Genomic DNA, 20,159 nt, shown 5'->3' with positions numbered 1-20,159 from the left:
CTCCCGCCCGAGCGCCGCCCACGGCCCGCCCAGGCCCCGCTCCCGCCGAGCACCGCCCACGGCCCGCCCAGGCCCCGCTTCCGCCGAGCACCGCCCACGGCCCGCCCAGGCCCCGCTCCCGCCGAGCACCGCCCCGGCCGCGGATGGGCGGCCCTGGGAGCTGTAGTCCTGCCGCCCGCACGAGGCGGGGCCGTGGCCGGGCGCGCAGGCGCGGCGGGGCGAGGCCGGCGGGGTGAGCGCGGGGCGGTCGCGGGAAGCGGACGGTGCCGGGCCCGCTGCGATGCTGTTCCACCGCTGCCCGGCCGCCGGCCGAGGTAACGCGCCCGGCCCGGCGGGAGCGCCCGGGGCCTCGGCCCGGGCTGGGGCGGGCTGGGCGCGGCGCGGCGGGTGGGGTCGGCGGCTGGCGTGGCGCCGAGGCGGAGCAAAGGTCGCGGCTGGGTCGCGCCAGTGTCCGGGCGGGCGCGGGGCCGGAGCGGGGCCGGCGGGCGGGAACCCGGGGTTCGCCCTGTCCGGGGTTCGCCCTGTCCGGGGCACGCCCTGCCCAGGGCTCCCCCTGCCCAGGGCCTCTGTGCGCCCGAGGGCTGGAGGACAGCGCTGTGCGTGAGCGGTGCCCGCGGCCCGGCTCCGTGATATTGACGTAGGTTATTCACCTGCAGCGGGGTGCCTAAAAACATGAGCGGGACGCTAGGTGTCACCTGCTTTAAAGGGTGAAATAAAGCAGCTACTTGGGAATTAGTTGTGGAGACAGCATCCCGACAGCTGTTACTGATGAGCTGCCGCAAAGTTTCTCCTTGGGGATTGCCTGGGTCGTGCAGGCGTTTCCCATCGCATTCCGAGTCCCTGAGCTCGCAATAGTCGTGGCCCAGGCCCTGTGCACTCGCTGGGCAAGAACCTGCCCTCTGTTATTATCAGAGGTGTTCGGAGCAGAGTTTCACTTCTTTTGCATATGTGCAAATGAATTGGTTTTGTTTGTTTTGGTTTTTTTTATATGCTGTGTGATTCTTAGTACCATCACTTGTGGTCAAATAAAAAAAAATCCTAAAAGTTAAGTTAAAGTTTCATTACATATATATATATTTTTAATATATATATATATTTTTTTTAATATATATATATATTTATATATATATGTATATATATATGTGTATATATATCCTTATAGAGTACTTGTTCTCAGATCCTGCCTGGTTGCAAGTAAAGGATAACTAAGAATCATGAAGTGCTATGATAATACCACCTTTTATGTTATGTTGCTTAGGTACAGAATTCCTGTTGAGGAACCAACATGGATAATGCTTGCTACCTTGCATGTAGCGACCTCTGGCCTAATTGTCACTGGGCAGGGTTGTGACTCAGGATGCTTGTGCTGGCCTTGCCAATTGCCATTCTCAACTAAACATTCCAGTCAAAGCACAATGGTGATTTTATTGATATAATTTTGCAGAAATACTCCACTTTACATATGGTATTCTTCATCCCTGAATAAAGCAAATTCTTTAAGGAAGGAGTATTATTAAGGAAGGCAAATTACTTCACAGACCTTTTAACTAACCCACTTTCATACTAATGATACTAAGTTTTTTTAATACAAATCACACACATTTATTACTTTTTCCTAAAAGAGGGAAAATATGACATGTAATAGCTCTCTGAAAAGAGTCCTGATAGGTTTGATAATTTGAAACTTTATTTTCTGTCCATTTGCTTGTGCAGAAATTCTAATTTGTTTTCACAACAATTACTGTATCTGCAGCAAAGGTAATGGTTACCTGTATCTACTGTTTCTAGCTTTGGCTAAGCACACTTGGGTTCAGGTCTGTGCTTTTACTGCAGACCATGACATGTACTTTAGGTGAACTGCCTTGTGTTAGTAGCCTCAAGCTCTGTGTCTCAACACGTGTTGAGATGGCAGAGCTAAACTTGCATGTCCCGTTTCTACCATTGTTTGGTCACTTTTAATGCAGTTTGAAATAAATCTTTTGAAGTTCAAAATTAAATCAGAACTTAGTGTGTTTGACACCTGTGTATATTTAATTTCCTATGTCAGCTATGCCTGTGTACTGAGTAAAGAATGCTTAAAGGGGAAGCTGCTAATAAAAAAATTACACAGTATCCTCCTTACTTGAAAATTTTAAAATCTGTGCTTATGGTTTCTCATCTTCACATCACCGGGTAGCCTTTGGGAGGGGGAAGCTGTCATATTTGTTGTGCTTCTTGCATCTCTGAAACTTTGAAAAATTTGAAAAACTACAGATTTGATGAAGTTGTTTCTGGTTTTTGCAGCATGTCAGTGCTTTCATGCTCTGAAGTTGATGAAGAAGGATTGCCTTCAGTCGCTGCGTGTCTCACGATGTGCCTCCACTGCCGCTGTGCCTCGCATAACCACACACTACACAATTCATCCTCGGGACAAAGACAAACGATGGCAAGGTACAAACACTGCCTTCTTTAAAAGCTGCTTTATTGTTGTTATCATTGTTATTACAATTGTCATTGCTGAGTCTTAAAGACATTAAAATGTGTTGTTGGTTTTTTCTCATTATGGAAATTCTCTGTGCTTAAATACAGTACTAATATTTCAAATGAAATTTTTGCTTGCTATCTCACAATGAGTGTCTTTAGTGCTATAATATAATATCAGAGGAAACTTTATGCTTGTTTTAATAAAGAAAATATACAAGCAGCTTTTGGTTTAGTGATTATCACAACAAGATTTAGTTCTGTTCAGTATGTATCTGCTTGATTTTTTCAGTTGTTCTTACCATGAGGGTTTGGTTTTAGTGAGAGAGAGGCTGGAAGAAATTGGAGATTGGCTTATGTTATTATCATTTTTTTCTATTGAAGGGGTAAACATGGAAAGATTTGCAGAGGAAGCTGATGTGGTCGTTGTTGGAGCAGGCCCTGCAGGCCTTTCTGCAGCCATTCGACTCAAGCAGTTGGCTGCTGAGCACAGCAGGGAAGTGCGTGTGTGTCTGGTGGAAAAGGCTTCTCAGATTGGTGCACACACTTTGTCTGGTGCTTGTGTCGAGCCAAGAGCCTTAGAAGAACTCTTTCCAGACTGGAAAGAGCGAGGGGTATGTATGAGCTTGTAAACGCCCAAAGTTCATTGCTAGAGTGTAATGAACTTCATATCTGACTCATTCTGGTATGAGTTAGTCCCTGGTACCATTGGTAATAAGCACCATTTTAAAATACATTGATGGAACAAAACAAAAATGGGCACCTTCTTTTTCATCTGTTTCCTGTAGTTCAACAATGCTGGATGTTTTCTGTTTACACAGATATGCTGTGGCCCTTGCTCTTTTCTGCAGTAGTCCTACTGCACATACACAATATGTCTGCTGCAGCCTGGGGTGCCCTGCACTTGCTGCCTGTGTGCAAAGTCCAGGTCCTGTGAACAAACAGGAAGATGTTTGGTCCTTACCAATGACATATGTGCTGGATCTGTACAATTGCTCTTCCTGGAGATGACTGATACTGACTTCTGTGCAGACACCCTGGTGTAGCAAAGGCTTAAGATGATTTTAGGAGAGAGGTCCCAGAACAGCTGTCTGACTTGCAGTCAGCTGCCTGCTATCACCTGAGAGCTGCAAGAAGTCAGCTGTCAACTCTTTAGTTTGCCTTATGGTGATAAATCTGCAGGCTGAGCTGCCTTCTTTAAAAAGGTCTAGACTATTGATGTAGTACAGGCCTGTGTACAATAGATGTTATTTGCAAATTTGTTTTTTTTTTAACCTCAGTAGTTGTATTGATTCTTGCCTCATGACTGCCTCATAAAGTATTTTATCTTCTCTCTTGTGGTGCCTTCCTAAAGAAGTGCTATACTAAACCTGTAGTTTGTTTGATTTTGATTGTGTTGTTGTTTCTGTTGGATTGGCTGAGAAAACATAACCTCTACTTCTATTTAATTTTTTGTAGGCTCCACTTAATACTCCTGTAACTGAAGACAAGTTTGGAATTTTAACAAAGACATCTAGAATTCCAGTGCCAATCCTTCCAGGTAAAGTTTAGTGAGGGAGAAGAGAGTCAGCTTCCTCTGTGTCTTTTTGAACTTCTCCATGAATCAAAAGAAGTTTGAGTTGGTGTAGTGCAGCAAATGTATGTAGACTATAATAGGTTACAGTGATACACTCTGTGTAGGTGATGGCTCTGATAACACATGAGACTAGCTTGAAGGTAGTAGCTGTAGAGGTGACAGCTTTGGTTATTTTGCTTACTGGCCCATGTGTTATTTGTGTGTGTGTCTTTTTCTGCCTAGGGCTCCCGATGGTTAATCATGGAAATTACATAGTGCGTCTGGGCCACCTTGTGAGCTGGCTAGGTGAACAAGCAGAAGCTTTGGGTGTTGAGATATATCCAGGCTATGCAGCAGCTGAGGTACTAATGACATCAGTGTGTGTTTATGAAGAGTGGCTTTGGAACCCCCTGCAGTGCAGTCATGATCATTTGTATATGTGCAACATTCCTTTTAACTGATATGTATTGTGAAAATTGTATTTCTCTATCTCAATTCCCTGCCTCAGATCCAGCAAAGTGCACACAATACACGAATAAATACATAATCTTCATGTTTGACCATTTAAGTCATAGTGTTTCGAAGTTCTGCTTTAGAACTTTTAATTAATAGATTCAGAGTACAGTTTCATTACAATGTTTTTTATTTGTTTGTTTAAATATTTCCAAAGGTACTTTTTCATGAAGATGGTAGCGTGAAAGGGATAGCAACTAATGATGTAGGCATTCAGAAGGATGGAGCACCTAAAGTGAGTATCTATCTTCCCCATAACTAGGGGTCTGATTATGAAAATTATGGTACATCTGCTTCTACTGCCATCACTAGTCTTGCTGCAGCATAAGAAAAGTTGTAAAATTCAGTACCTGTCTTCCCTCTCTATTTAATTTGATTGATTGTGTTCTCATCTCAGAACACTGTAAAATTCTTCTGAGATTAGTAGAAAAAGCCTTTTCATAAAAGTTGTCTTGAAGATGATTATGTAAGGGTGTTTTGGCATATGTGAAATCTGGAAACAACACAAAGAACTCCAGGAACTCCTGGAAAAAAGGTCCAAATGTGAAATAGAAAGTTTTAGTCCATCTGGTAACTAGCAACATGTAAGAGAGTGTGCTTCTGGCTGGTTTGGTTTCCTTGATATTTACAGCCACAGTTGCACTTGCTGACAATCTGTCTACCTTGTTGGGGCAAGATACACACTAAATCTTTATGCCTCTATGCTGGTTGGTCATGTTTCTGCATCCAAAAGGATGCAGTAATCTGCCCTAGGTGTCAGACTTGGATTTTTGTTTTGTTCAGTGGAATCCAGAACCTGCCCTAAGTCTGCTGTTTCCCTGTAAAATATGTTGGGAAAATGTGGCACCTCAGATTTGCTTGGAGCAACCTTCACACAGAATTATATGACTACATAAATTAGGAGTACAAGTTTTTCCTTAACATTTACTTTCCTTTTTTATAAAGTTTTATCCTGGTTTCCTAGAGTTTCAAAGAGGTATTGACTTGCACATAAAGTGTGGGCTATTTTTCCCCATTTAAGGCAGGGAGTGAGAAGAAAAGACTCTTTCTTTTTTTGAGAGAATAAAGCCAGTGGAGGAATAATCTATTTTTCCAGTGTAATTTTTTTTATCTGTTGTAGGGGACAGACACACAGACAGCTCTCATTTTCCAGTGCATGCTTTGTCCAGAAGGTGGCACAAGTAACGTGTGCAGCTTCATTGGGAGTTTGGGTTTATTTTAAGACAGGAAGGAGCATTTTAGATGTATTTCTTAACATCCTCAAAACATAGATTCATTTTTTTTCTCCATTTGTTCTGGGAGAATGCATCTCTTAACTTCTTTCATGTACATATGAGTGTGCCTCTACTGCAGCTTTTTTTACTGGACTGTCACTCAATTCAAGTTTTTTAGCTGTCAGTTTTGTCAATTGCTACTACCTCCAGTGCATAAAGGCTCAGGTAAATTGGTGTAGTTTGTATAAGCTCCAAGGCAAGAGTATCTTCAACATGTTTATACAGAGCCTAATCAAATAGACTGTGGTTAATGAATAGATACTCACCTTGCAGTCAGCACCAACCAAATAAAAATGTCAGTGGTAAAAAAACATTGTAGTAAGTTGCATGTTAATTCTTGTGTAGATACTGGAGAAGGTTGTTAAATGTGAAATACAGCTGTGTCACATTAGTGAAATGTTTCAAATTAATGGATTTCTAATATTTACAATGTGGAGTTGTAGTTTGTTTGTTTTATATAAAGCTGTAGTTTGTTTTATATAAAGCTTTGACTTTTCAAAACGGACACTATGTATTCAAGAGGTAACTCTTGTTTAGAATTTTGTAAAATTAATTCAAGTTCACATTGACAATCAGAAATTCAAAGAGTACAAGAATTTCACAAAATCCTGTGACTCCTCTTTAAATGTAATTCTCAACTAGAGGGAACATTTTCATTTGTAAGTTACAAGCAGATTCCACCTGAGAGACAATTAAAAACCAAAGCAGTAAACTTCTTTTAAACCTATTCTGGCTTACCTTGAGATGGTTTAATTGAGTACTGTTGATGAGTCAATCCAAAACTGTTGTCCTTGTCTTTTTCAACATCAAACTTTCTGACTGAAATCAAGGTTTTTTTCATTATGAAAAATTTGTAAACATAATCTATATTCTTGTCCAGTGTGCTCACCTATGCAGGTGATGTACTCATACAGCAGTATGCCAATTCTCCTTACCTGGTTCTCAATCCTTCTTTGGAATTTTTGATGAGAATTTTTTTATAGTTGTATTTTATCTAGTTTAATTTTATTGTATGTTTTAACATGCCAGATTGGGATAATGTCATGTGGTAGGTCCTTTTGGGAGCAGGGGTGATTCGGGTTTTTCAGATATGGTAGCTCTGTCTAGCCTATGACATTTGTGTTGGGGCACAAAACATTACAATGTAATGTGACTTCATGAGCAAAAATTAAAGTGTGATGTTACAGGTAAAGATTCTTTGTCAGAGTTCCTTTGCACCTTGTGAAGGAGCAGATTTGCTATAAGTATTCTCTGACCTGGAAAGATTCTCTTTTTCAGGGATGAATAGTGGTTCACTGTGGGGCTGCTCCACTGGAATCCCCTTCCAAGACTTGCCAGGGGTGCATCCTGGTTGGGTGGAAAAGACAACTGAACTAGAGCCATAATTTGCAATGGTCTGTAGTGTCTGAGCTGTGTCACCAAGTAGTGTAAAATCACTTTATTGCTCTCCATTTTCTTGCTGTGAGTTTGGTGTGGCACAGACCTAACTGCTGATGAAATGCTGTACTTTTGCAGGCTACCTTTGAAAGAGGCCTGGAACTCCATGCTAAAGTCACAGTCTTTGCTGAAGGTTGTCATGGACATCTAGCCAAACAGCTGTACAAAAGATACAATCTAAGGGAGAATTGTCAACCCCAGAGCTATGGCATTGGATTGAAAGAGGTACCACTTGCATCATTTTAACAATTAAAGAAAATAGCATGAGACTTAAAGGTGGATTCCGTTTGCTTTCTAGCTAATTTTTGTAGGACATAAGAATTAAAGAATTTGAGTTACACTTCGAAAATTCAGAATCTTTGCTGTTCTGAGGCTGATCAGAGCAGATCCTCTCTGAATGTTGTGACTGTTCCACTTCAGCTGCTGCTTCTCTTGTATCTGTTATAACTAGAGGTACCTGTGAATCTGCTCTGTAACATTTTCAAATTACAGTCATTTGTGATATCTGTTTTCCATATATCTGCTAAACAAGGAAGGAATTTGTGCTGCCTAATTTTGGGGGGGCTTTAGTACATGAGGAAGGAAGAAAATGCTTGCTGTGGGCTTTCTGTATGTTAGTAAAAGGGAGAGAGGAGAGCTGTTTCAGATGATGAGTCGTGGTCTCTGAAGCACCTTCTGGATGAGCCTTTCTTTTAAAAAAAACTTCCTTCATTGGGCATAGAAAATTGGGATAGGAATGAGGTTTCCTGTTTAAAATATTCTATACTCAGGAAATATCACTCATGAAAAAGAGCTGTATTATTTTAGAATATATTCAGAGTTTTGACTGTAACAGAATTACTTAAATATTTTAAATAAAGCACGTACTAGTTAAATGATGAGTTTACACTCTGTAGAGAATAATCATTCTGTAAATATGACATAATCTTAGCTACAGTCTCTAATACTGAAATTGTCATTAAAGAGGGGTTTTCCTGTAGAGTTCCCTTACTTCCAGATGAGACTGCCTGCTTTAGCAAATAGTGCAGTCCAGTAGGAATGGATCTGAAGTAGTTGGTGCTGAGGAGCTGTTGTCCATACTATGCACGCCTCAGGTTTATTTTTACTTTGGACTAGCTGTCATCTGGTCCCATAGACTGAGTGCCCTTGCATGACTGGAATGTTTTAGATGGACTTTTAGGACCCTGCCTTTGAGTTTCACATTGAAGGAATCCAGTTCATGCTTTGGCTGCTGTATGATGTGAGTCAAAACACAGTAAGTGGGAGGAATCAGAAGTCCCACTCAAAAATGTGCTCCTTAATCTAAACTGGAACATTATTGTAGGTGTGCCCTCAATGCTTGGGCTGATCTGTGGTGCTCAACTGCCCTCCTGCCATTAGACTGTGCCTAGCATGTACCTCCATGGTGCAAAGATGTTTTGTGAAATGAGCAGAAAATTGACTCAATCTTGAACACATGAAAATGCTTCTCTGAGTTCACCATGGGTCAGTGGAGCACTGAAAATGTGTAGAAGACAGCAGAGATGGGACAATTTGTTTGGCAGAAAATATTTAGATCAACTCAGGCATATTGCTTTGTCCTGACCTTGAAAAACTCACAAGATAATTCATAGAATCGTATGAAAAAACAATACTTTCAAAGAAAGAAGTCACCATAAGCATTGCATTCTGTGGCAGAGGGATCTGTCAAAGTCACTAATATTAGGAATTTTGGAATGAAAATTTTGGGTGTAGTACTGGAGTCTCAGTCACATTTTCTGATACACAGCATTTTAAGAGAGGTATTGGGAAAACCTCAAATAGTAATCCAAAAAACTTTACTGAACAGTTGGTATTTTGCTGTCTGAATTTTTGCATTGCTCATAGGAGTAAATTAAGTTTCTCCTATATGTAATTGTGTGTTTGTCTCTTAATATATTATTGAAAAGCCATTGCTTTGCAATGTGAAGTAATTTTTTGGTCATCCTCATTTCAGTTATGGACTATTGATAAAACAAAATGGAAACCAGGAAGAGTGGAACATACTGTAGGCTGGCCATTAGACAGACATACGTATGGAGGATCCTTTCTTTATCACTTAAATGAGCCTGAGCCTTTAGTTGCTCTTGGATTTGTGGTAAGTGAAGTTAGTTTTTTTAATTCTTAGATGTTGTTTGATCTTCCTTTTATGCAGTTTCTTTTCTCTGTTTTAATGAGAAAATGTAAATACAAGAATAGGAATTGACCAAATTTTATCCTTTCTCGATCTTAAGTGTGGTTATGCCCATACTAGGGAAGGCTAATTTGTCATATTAATCTGTCTTTAATCCAATGTCTTTTATTGAGACCAACTAGAAAACTTCCTCATAATTTCTTTGCAAACAAAGCAAATTTTGGTAATGGCAAAACCAAATGACTAATCAAAACTGTGCTCAAAACTTTCTTGTAAGTTAGGAAATCTAAATCACATGCACTTTTTACAGTTCCATTTCCTAATCCATGTGTCAAACCTGTGTGTAACTCAACTATTTGGGAGAAGTGTCTAAAGTGGAAGCAATGCAATGCTACTAGCAATGTCCCTTTCATTTCTGAGCTCTTCACTTTGGTTTTGGTATTCTCCACCCCTGTTGGGATTGCCCTCTTTAGCAACTGCCTTTCTGAATTGGGCAGGCAGCTTCTTCCTGCTTATTGCCACTTATCAGAAGTGTGAGATCTCCAGAGATAGTCTGGTGTCATTCTGGCAGCCAGGTGATGCAAGGAGGAGCAGGGATTGGAAATACTCTCTGTCACCTGCAGTTCAAAATGAAAAATTCACTATTTACCCTGTGCACATGCTTCAACACAGATGTTGTAAGAGTCAAGAATACAAATGGGACTTTCAGCAGCATGGGACTGAGCTGACACTTCTGTCTCCTAGATTTCAGAAGGATTACAGAGTGTGTGGAAAAATTCTATTTTTGTCTAACTCTTTTGTAAGAAGCATTGAAAAAAATTCATTGGCTTTCTCAGACACGCATACTTGTCCTGTAAAGATTTCCAATATTGGAATTAATAAGTACATACAGTAGATACTCAATTTCTGTTTGATTTTAGAAGGGCTGAGAGCTCTGATTCTTGCAGAGAATGGTAGGTAATCAGTAACATTCATATTCTCTCCAGAGAGGAAAAAATCAACTTCTGTGTGAACACACAATCACTTTTTTGTCTTTGAACTTTATACCTATTTCAGTCTGAGATGATTCTTGTAGTAGGGTTATTTTACCCTTATTTTGGAACTTGTTCATTAATTTTGTCTTGTCAGCAGCTCAGATGCAAGCACTGCTCTAAAAGCAGTGAGCTGCCACAGATACCAAAGTCTTGATTGCTGCTGACTCATGATGTATTTTGTTACTTATCTCCAATAAAGCTCACAGGAACCAGAAATAATCCCTTTCTCAAAAGAGGAAAATTCAGCAAGAGAATTCTTTTTAAGAATATCTTAAAGATGGGAAGTGCAGAGTATATATTTGGTCATATTCTCAAATGTATAAGAATCCTGAGCATCCAGCCCACTGGCAATCTATTTTACCCTATTTTCTGCTTTCATCATTGCTCCCCTGTGCTTTATTACAATGGCACCTAATTGGAAATTATAATTGAGTACTAAACAATTTGAAGAACTGTTTAAAGTATGAGAGCTCAAGGACGTAACAATCAAAAAATAATTGTTTACCTCTTTTTTCAGCTTTTTTTGGGCAGAGGTATGAAATGCAGATTTAAAACAAGTTTTGCTGCTTATCCCACCCATTAAGTCATGCTTAATTTAATCCTTTTTATGCCAAAGACAGCTGAAAGGAGGTTACAATGCAATTAAATATTTTCCATATTTCAGGTGGGGACAAGAGCAGACTTGAAGCAGCAGATTTTTAGATTTGCTCCTGCTGTACCATTAATAAAATATATTTTTGGCAGTAGATTAAGTAGAACGATCCTGAGGTTGCTTTAGAATAAAATACATTTAAAGACTTGATGTGGTAATATGCAATTGCTTTGATTTCAATTTTTTGTTGAAATTTCATACCTTGTTTTTATTGATGTGCACTTTTTTCCTTTTTTAAGGTTGGTTTAGATTATCAAAATCCCTATTTGAATCCATTTAGAGAATTTCAGAGGTGGAAGCATCATCCTAGTGTACAGCCTACTTTGGAGGGTGGAACAAGGATAGCCTATGGTGCCAGAGCGTTAAATGAAGGTGGTATCCAGGTAATTTTTTTCACAAAGCTTTGATCTTTGAGTTTTCTATAGCCATATATTTAGTGCTGTAGATTTGGTTTGCATGCTATACCAAATGTTTTGCTGGACAGAAAAAGCTTCTTGTCTTGCTGGGTACTGGCTGCTGAGATTAGCTAGTCTTAGGCTCTGTCGTACTGAAAATCTTCTGACATCCTCACTTTACTTTCTAAATGAAATACAGAATCATAGAAACATTTAGATTGGAAAAGACCATTTACATCATTTAGTCCAATAACTAGTTCACCACTGCCAAGTCCACCACTAAACCATGTCCCCAAGTGCCACATCTATATGCCTTATCCAGGCATGGCAACTCAACCACTTCACTAGGCAGCTTGTGCAAGTGCTTGACAGCCCTTCCTACGAAGATATTTTTCCTAACATCCAATCTAAACCTCCTCTGGCACAACTTGAGCCCTTTCCTCCCTTCCTGCCACTTGTGAGAAGAGACTGGTCCTCACCTCAGTGCACGCTCCATTCAGGTGGTTGTAGAGAGCAGTAAGGTCCCCCCTGAGTCTCCTTTTCTCCAGGTTAAACACCCCCAGCTCCCTCAGCTGCTCCTCATAAGACCTGAGCTCCAGGCTCTTCATAAATTCCATTGCCCTTCCCTGGACACACTCCAGCATTTCAGTGTCTTGTGAGGGGCCCGGAACTGGGCAAAGGATTCAAGATACAACATCACCAGTGCTGACTACAGGGAAATAATCGCTGCCCTGGTCCTGCTGGCCACACTATTTGTGATCCAAGCTAGGATGCCATTGGCCTTCTTGGCCACCTGGGCACATACTGGCTCATGTTCAGCTGGCAGGACTCCCCATGTCCTTTTTGCTGGGCAGTTTTCCAGTCACTCTGCCCCTGGCCTAAGGCACTGCATGGAGCTGTTGTAACCCAAGGACAGCACGCAGCACTTTGCCTAACTGATGTCAGTATAATCAGCCTTGGTCCATAGAACCATCCTGTCCACATCCCTCTGCAGCAGATCAGCATTCCCACCCATCTTTGTGCTGCCTGCAGACTGACTGAGGGTTCACTCAATCCCCTTGTCCAGGTCATTGATAAAGATATTAGCCAGGTCTGGCCCCAGTACTGAGCCCTGCAGAATCCTACTAGTGGCTGGCTGCCAACTGGATGTAACTGCACTCACCAACATTCTCTGAGCCCAGACATCCAGAGTTTTTACCCAGCAGAGTGTTTGTCCAAGCTATGAGCACCCAGTGAAGTGGAATTTATATTGCAGTCAAGAATGTTCTGCAGCAAAGATGCCATCTATCTTTTGTTTTGCGTGGAATCTTGGGGAAGACGGGGTAGTACCACTGATCTGTTCTTTTGGGGTCTTCCAAATTACTTATTTATCCCAGCAAAAAGAACTCCTTTTCAGTGCTTGAGCCTTAAGTCACTGATGGTGCTGAAACTGTAATGTAATTTGGTAGGTAAATCTTTACCTCTTCAAGTACGAATACCTTGAGTTTCTTTCATGCTCGACTTTGAGTTTCTGCTTTCTTGGGAGGTGGAATGCTTTGTTCATTTTGTTAACTTAAGTAGTGCAAAAGGTAAAATTTTGAATATGTATTGTTTAAGACTGTCTGATTGATACATTTCCTTTCAAATACTGACCTTTCTGACTAAGGTCAGCTGAAAGGGCTGGAAAAGCTTGCAAAAAAATGGTCTGGAGTTTATATTTAACAGTTTTAAAGTACATTCAACCTGTTAGCTTCTCATCTTGAAACACAGGGTGTGGCAGTATGTTCTGTACTCCCAGATCCATCTTCCAGATGCTCCTTTCAGTTTGGACCTTAAAACTAGCTTCAGTGTCCATGATCTGCAGCCTGTCTGTGGGGCCATGCCACTCCGCCCTCTGACTACTTTGCCTTTCCTTTTTGAACCTCTTCTCAGTATAAACGTGGCTTCACGAGGTTCTTGCAATACAAGCAGAATTTCATCACAGCTTCACTCTTGTCACAGTCATGTGGAGTTAGGCTTTGACCCCAGTGTGCATTCCTGCCAGTGAGTCATGTGAGTTTGGGAAGCAGCTTCTTGATTACACCCATGCTGCACATCTAATCAATCTGAGCGTTGATTTTGTCCACTCTGTAGTGGAAATATGTCATATCACATTGTAACACAGCTGTGTTACTGGCTTATTTCAAAAACCATTGCCACTCCACTGTTAGCACAGACACCATGAAAAATACCAAGATGTTCTAATCTGGACTTCTATGCAAGAGGGGCTTCTTTTTCCACCCTGTGCCCTGGTTTCTCACATAGTCATTGAATTTCTGGCTTTGGTGAAGTAGCCAGAGTGTGACTAGTTGCACCCTCCTTATACTCAAAACCTATAGCTGAAAGAATACAGTATTTTTAAGTCACTTACAGACATTGTGCTAAGTTACATAGTAGAACTACAGACCTCGCACATCTCTGCCTCATCTTTGAACATCTTTGTTGGATTTAAACCAATATGTCCCTTACTTTCCATTGTTCCTAATATAAAAGCATGTTTTGCTTCATTGGTTTTTTGGTGGGGTTTTTTAATTTCCTGTAAATAGATTTGATTAGGTGATCATGAAGTCACTCTTCTAAAAGACTTTTTTTAATACATGGCTTCAGTAAAAAAAAGCTTTATTGATGATTCACTTAGGAAGAGTTTTAAGATTAGCTCTTCTTTTGCATGTGTTGCTTTGATTAATAACTGTAGCAGTCTGACTCATTTGTATCACTGTAGTCCGGGAATATTTTCTTATGTAAGTCATTCCATAGCTCCAGTTTTTGATTTTGGTAACAGAATTGCATCAAATAGGTGTATAGAGTTACCACCAACTTCAGCTTTTTTGTTATAGATACCCTAATGACCATGATCTTCAATCTTTAGCACAGAGTGAAGAGGGAGAGAGAGTGCATGTGTTTTTTAATGTCTGTGGAAGGAAAGATAAGAGTTTAGTAACTTAATCTCTGTAGCTACTATTTATAATATTTATTAAAACTACAAAACAAAGCACCTAAATTCCCATGCACCCTCTATTTGGTCTCTATTTTATCAAAATCTTTTGAAAGGTTTAAGAATTTTGTGGAGAAAAAGGTGTTGCAGTTATTGAGCAGTGTATGCTGTGAATATCGGGGGGGAAAACCTGACAACCCATTTAAGTGTCAAACATTAGACTCACTTAACAGATTGTAAGCCCTGGTCTGGACCTAAGGGGAGGAAGAACATGAGGTTTCCTGTCTGCCAGCAGGAAAGACTCTGCAGGGAGCAGGTGTCTCTCCTTCTCTAAAGCAGTCTTGTTTTGTTTCTGTATCTCAGAGGCATGATGTGTTTCTTCCACTGACTATGAAAGCAGGCTCCAAGTGCCATAGTACTAATAATGAGAATTACTACCACAGCTGCAGTATGTGCTACCTTTTGTGTTACATGACTCATCTTTAATCTCATTTATTCTTTAGCAGTATGGTGGGTCACTGTGCATATTACATGAAACAGTGTTTGCAGAAGAAAAATACTTGATCACCATCTTCCTATGCAATTCAGAATCAGTCAAGAAGTCTTTCTATGCTTATGTCAGTGCTGCACCATTGAATCCTAATAGATAACATAGGATGGCTGTTTTCTGAGAAAAGAGAGAACATCCCACATACTTAATCTCTTTGAAATAGTGTTATGTAGCTGAACTTGAAACTTCTTTTCCCAGAAAAGTAAGTTGTCGTTGTGCTTTCAGCCTGAATTACCTTTTATGTGAACCAAATCACTAGGTCTCTGATTAAACAAACTGCACAAAACACAGAGGAAATGCTGTGTAATTTAACTTTTAAGTGATTGCTATATGACTATACAAAAGTAAGCAGTCCTGAGTGACTAGTAAAGAGGTAACAATTGAACAAGCAGAAGAAACAAAACTATTGATTTGGGTTACCCTAAATTCCAAGGGATACATTTTTTGACATTTTTCATGAAATTCAACTACTTGTTTAGTATTTAGGTTACTGAAAAATTAATTCTTTCAGACAGTTTTAATAAAAGCAGGATGCTAGATTAAGATGTGCTGCTCAGCACTAAAGACTTTAGGAGGAAGGGTATGTTCAAAACTTCAGCAATTTGTGACTTAGGCTTTGATCAGGCCTTTCTGCTCAAAGTTCTGCAGTCAATCTGCACTTCGAAGCTGTTTCCAGTGTAAAATCTTAATCACCTTGGTAGCTGAGGTATTCCTCAGTCAATATAGGTGTATAACGTAGTATATTAATACTATTGACCTGACCAAATCATCTTGGCTGTGTTAGGTTTGTGAGTTGACCATACTCTATGACATTATGCTTACAGAATGGGAGTAAGATGGTGATTTTGCACCAAAATATATTTGCTGACTGTGAGCAACTTCTAAAATAAGGAGGAGGGGGGCAGGTATGATAGCAGTGTGCAGTTTCACAGAAAAAAATTTGTGGAAAAAAGCACTGTGAGGTGAGATGACTACAACTTACTGTGTGGAAATCAGGGAAACAAATGGGAGTTTGGGTTTTTTATTTTAAAACATTTACTTGAGCTTGAAGGAGAAACACCATATTGGTGGGTGACTACTGGAGTTTTGCTGCAGATAAGGCAGGTGTGGAGAGGATATACGGAAAATATCACTTTTATACTCCGCACAAGTAAAGTGTCTGTATTCCTATGTGCATACTGTGCTCAAATTCCATGAGTAAGTGGAGTAACTGGTGCATGTTTAGAGAGTACATGTGCCAGGTCTGAAAATGCAAAGGACACTCAAGCCTTATGCCAGTTTAATTTCAGAATGTTATTTTCACTTCAACAAACAAGACCAAACAAGAACAAAACCTTTCATTCTGTTTTCCCTTCAGTCAATACCCAAACTCACCTTCCCAGGTGGATTATTAATTGGTTGCAGTCCTGGACTCTTGAATGTTCCCAAGATCAAAGGAACACATACTGCAATGAAAAGTGGCATGTTGGCTTCAGAAGCCATTTTTAGTCGATTAACCAATGAAAATCTCCAATCAAAGACAATAGGTAAGATCATTTTACTTTGATTTGTAATTACCTTGTGTGCAATTGGAACCACCACCAGCAGTAATTAATCAGGCTGAAACAATTAGTTGGAAATGGGAATAAATCATGAAATGGGTGTGTTTAAAATATATTTTATTATTTACTATTGATAATGTCAAATTATTTATTAAAGAAATTAATATTTGCTGTTATTCATAAGTATTGATCCTACTGCTAGAAGCTCTAATGACCATCTGAAAAGTAAGCTTATGCTTCCTGTGTAAGTAAACAAGAATAGTTTTGTTCCTACAAACACAATAAAAAGTAGTGCTTTATGATTCAGAAGGTGTTACTGAAAGCCTGCTGAAACAAGAAAAAAAAAGGGAATAGATTAGATGAAGCAAAGCAGCACGAGATTTTTCAAATTTGCTCTTACTGTTGTTAGGATCCTGTTTTCATCCAGTCCTTTTTTCTGTCTTTTAATCTTTTAGTTGTCTCAGTTTGAGACTATGTGTATTTTATTTTATACATAATACAAGCACATTGTAGTAATCACCTGGTCCTGACCACCTTGTAGTGATTTGTTTAAGCCTTGGTTGTCCCCCTAAATCTGTTGATAAAATCTGTAGGGAGAGAAAGAGAACTAGAGTTTTGGTCACTCTGGAGCTAAGACTATACCCAGGTGCCACATGATTATTTTAGAAATCTTCTGTCTGTACTGGTGGATTGAGGCCTAATGAGCTCTCATTCAGCTGAAACACACCATACACAGAAGGTGTGCTGAACAATTAAAACTTCAGCTAGACATGCTAAAATGCTCAGAATCCATCTGAAGCTATAAACACTGTTGGTGGGTAGTGTGCCACTCCTGTTTGATTATGGACAGGTTTTATATGCTGTTTTCCAGTCTTGTCAGGGCTGGACTGCTACAGCCCACTTCCTTCTCTTTGCAGAGATAATGGACTTTATGGCAAATATGGACTGAAGCATGCTTTTCATATGTAGACAGGGCTTAAAACTCATTATTTAGAACATTTATTCCTCCACAGTAGTAATGGAGAGTGGTGAAGAGAAAGCTCTCAAATAATCTTCATTTGAAGAAAGATTATTTTTAAATATAATTACTTGGCTTTAACTACACTGTGGTAGATGTATCAAGTGTGAAATGTCTAGTATTTGTAAAGAATACAAAGAGTTTAAATCAAAAGTCTGCAGTCAAATACATCTCATGAATGTGCTAATTACAAAGGGAGAAATTATCTAGTATTGGCATTATCTGTTGGACCATAGCTATAGTTACTGAAATGGGACTTTGGTTGCAAAACTTCTCTGGAAAAAGCTTTAGAACTTGACATTAGAATTGCAAACCTGGCTTTGGATCACAGGTGGACTGTCCTGGTCAGCACTCAGATTCTGTGAGTGAGTAGCTGCTTTCCCACAGAGGTGCCATGGAGCCACCTGTCTGATTATATTTTGCTGAGTTTTGAGACAATGTAATGCTGCTTGTGGCTCATTTAATAGAGGCTACAAAGGAATTGTACATATCTGCCAACAAAACACATCTCTTGATTCGAGAGGCTGAAACATGTTGTCTAGTATATTCTTAGCTTACAGTTCTGAAATTCTCATTTTGCTGATTTCATTGCTAGCAGTTGCTTTTATTCAGCATTTATTCTTTTATTTCAAGGATAGTCTTGATGCACTGTAGGTACCTAACAAGTAATGTACTGCCTTAGGACTTGATGTGCAAGAATATGAAGAGAACCTGAAGAAGTCCTGGGTGTGGAAAGAGCTGTATGCGGTGAGAAACATCCGACCATCCTGCCATACTGCACTTGGTGTGTATGGAGGAATGATATATACAGGCATATTTTATTGGATACTGAGAGGAATGGAACCATGGACATTAAAACATCCAGGTAATTTCATTATCTCCTGAAGAAGATTATAAATTTCTATGTCAATCTTTTCTGGTCTGTTTCTGCTAGTGCACATCTGGTCCAGTCATGAGGCCTTAAAGTGTACAAAAGAAATGGATGATAAAATTGAAGCAGACCTTCGTATCAGCTACCATACAATGTAAATTAAGACATTAAAACATTGCTTAGTATAACTTGGTATAGATATTTGTCTCGTGAAAAAGGCTGTCTTCTATGAAGTACTTCATTCTGATGACAAGGGAAGTTAAAAGAGTTTAGTTCAATTGTTCTTGAGTAACTGCAAATTACAATAATTCTACACTGAAATTTATTTAAAATGTATTTAGGACCAGATTATGCTCAGCTCAAGCCAGCCAAAGACTGCACCCCTATTGAATACCCAAAGCCCGATGGAAAAATCAGTTTTGATCTCCTGTCATCTGTGGCTTTAAGTGGTACAAACCATGAAGATGACCAGCCCCCTCACTTAACTCTCAAAGATGACAGCGTCCCTGTGAGCAGGAACCTGGCTGTATTCGATGGACCGGAGCAAAGGTTTTGTCCTGCAGGTAGGTAACAAAAATGTGTGGGTTAGCTGTTTCTGCAACAGGAAAGACTAAGTACTTCAGGAAGGGTCCACCTGACCTCCTACGTACTTCAAGCATTCCATCCCAATTTTCCTCCAAGAAGGGGGTTCAGTTGAAGGTCTTAAAACATGTTAGCAGTACTTTTGTGATGAAATAACTGTTAAATGTTTTAGAAGGGAATTAAGTCACATTAGTAATATTCTTCCCTTGTTACACTTGCTAGTAAGTAGAATATACATGCAGAGGGGAAGCTGTTCAGCAAAGTGATAGCTCCCTTCTTGTCTTTGCAGGAGTCTATGAGTATGTTCCTCTGGAATCAGGAGAAGGATCAAGGCTGCAAATAAATGCTCAGAACTGTGTCCACTGCAAAACATGTGATATTAAAGACCCAAGTCAGAACATTAACTGGGTAGTACCTGAAGGTGGAGGAGGACCAGCTTATAATGGAATGTAAACTAAGAGATCAATTCAGTGACTTCTGATCACCAACAAATATGTTGGAGTATTTTATGCTGCAGCGTAATTAATGTACAGCACTGACTTGAATGTTAAGAGTTTGAGACTAATTCTGAATTTTACATTTGACTGTTGCATTAAATACAAAGTTGGTGCCTTCTGGTTAAACCCTAGCCTTATTTAATAGCACTTCTTTACAGGAGCTGTATGGCAGGCAAAAGTTCTTATCAGGACTGAGAAAGGAGCTTTGGATCTTGGATGTACTGCTGAAGTTCAGTGACAGCAGGAGCCATACCCGGAACTGTGCGTATTGTGGTGGAATAATTTAGTACCCACCTTTAAAAAAGTATTTTCTCTCTCTAGATGGAGTGATTTACATGTAATCATACCTGGCAGTCAGGGAAATAAATCAGTCTAGAAAACTGTCACTGTTTTAAAGTGTTACATTTTACATCAAATTTTCAGTTTGGGGTGCGGTTTTGGGGTTTTTTTTTCTGATGATGATAATAGGGAATACCTCTTGTAAAGTGGTTCTAAAAAAAAATAAATCTGCATCTTCATTCTATGTAAGGAATAAAAATGCTGGTGGACAAGAAATCAGGCCTGCTCTAATGGGAACTGTGAAAATGCCTACATTCTCTTCATGTGAAACCAAGCTGCTCAGGAAGCACTATTAAGCTGTGAAAACCACCATTGCTTTATACATCAGAAAAATAC

At 39.9% G+C, this 20,159-nt stretch overlaps 1 protein-coding gene across 1 annotated transcript; it reads left to right on the top strand.

Moving 5' to 3' along the window:
- Positions 1-228: 228 nt before the first annotated feature.
- On the top strand, positions 229-20,141 carry ETFDH (electron transfer flavoprotein dehydrogenase). Its single transcript, XM_054291775.1, has 13 exons — positions 229-314; positions 2,284-2,430; positions 2,845-3,074; positions 3,919-4,000; positions 4,259-4,377; positions 4,686-4,763; positions 7,318-7,464; positions 9,215-9,355; positions 11,317-11,460; positions 16,333-16,501; positions 18,217-18,399; positions 18,747-18,968; positions 19,277-20,141. Exons 1-13 carry the CDS (start codon positions 281-283, stop codon positions 19,438-19,440), a joined length of 1,860 nt encoding a protein of 619 aa, XP_054147750.1. The 5' UTR covers positions 229-280; the 3' UTR covers positions 19,441-20,141.
- Positions 20,142-20,159: the final 18 nt, after the last annotated feature.

This window comes from Melozone crissalis, unplaced genomic scaffold (assembly GCF_028551555.1).
Source record: "Melozone crissalis strain CALT ecotype California unplaced genomic scaffold, PUWL_Pcris_2 ptg000006l_1, whole genome shotgun sequence".
Lineage (NCBI taxonomy): Eukaryota > Metazoa > Chordata > Aves > Passeriformes > Passerellidae > Melozone > Melozone crissalis.
Note: the sequence above shows the minus strand (reverse complement) of the source record. Positions and strands in the feature narration are given on the sequence as shown.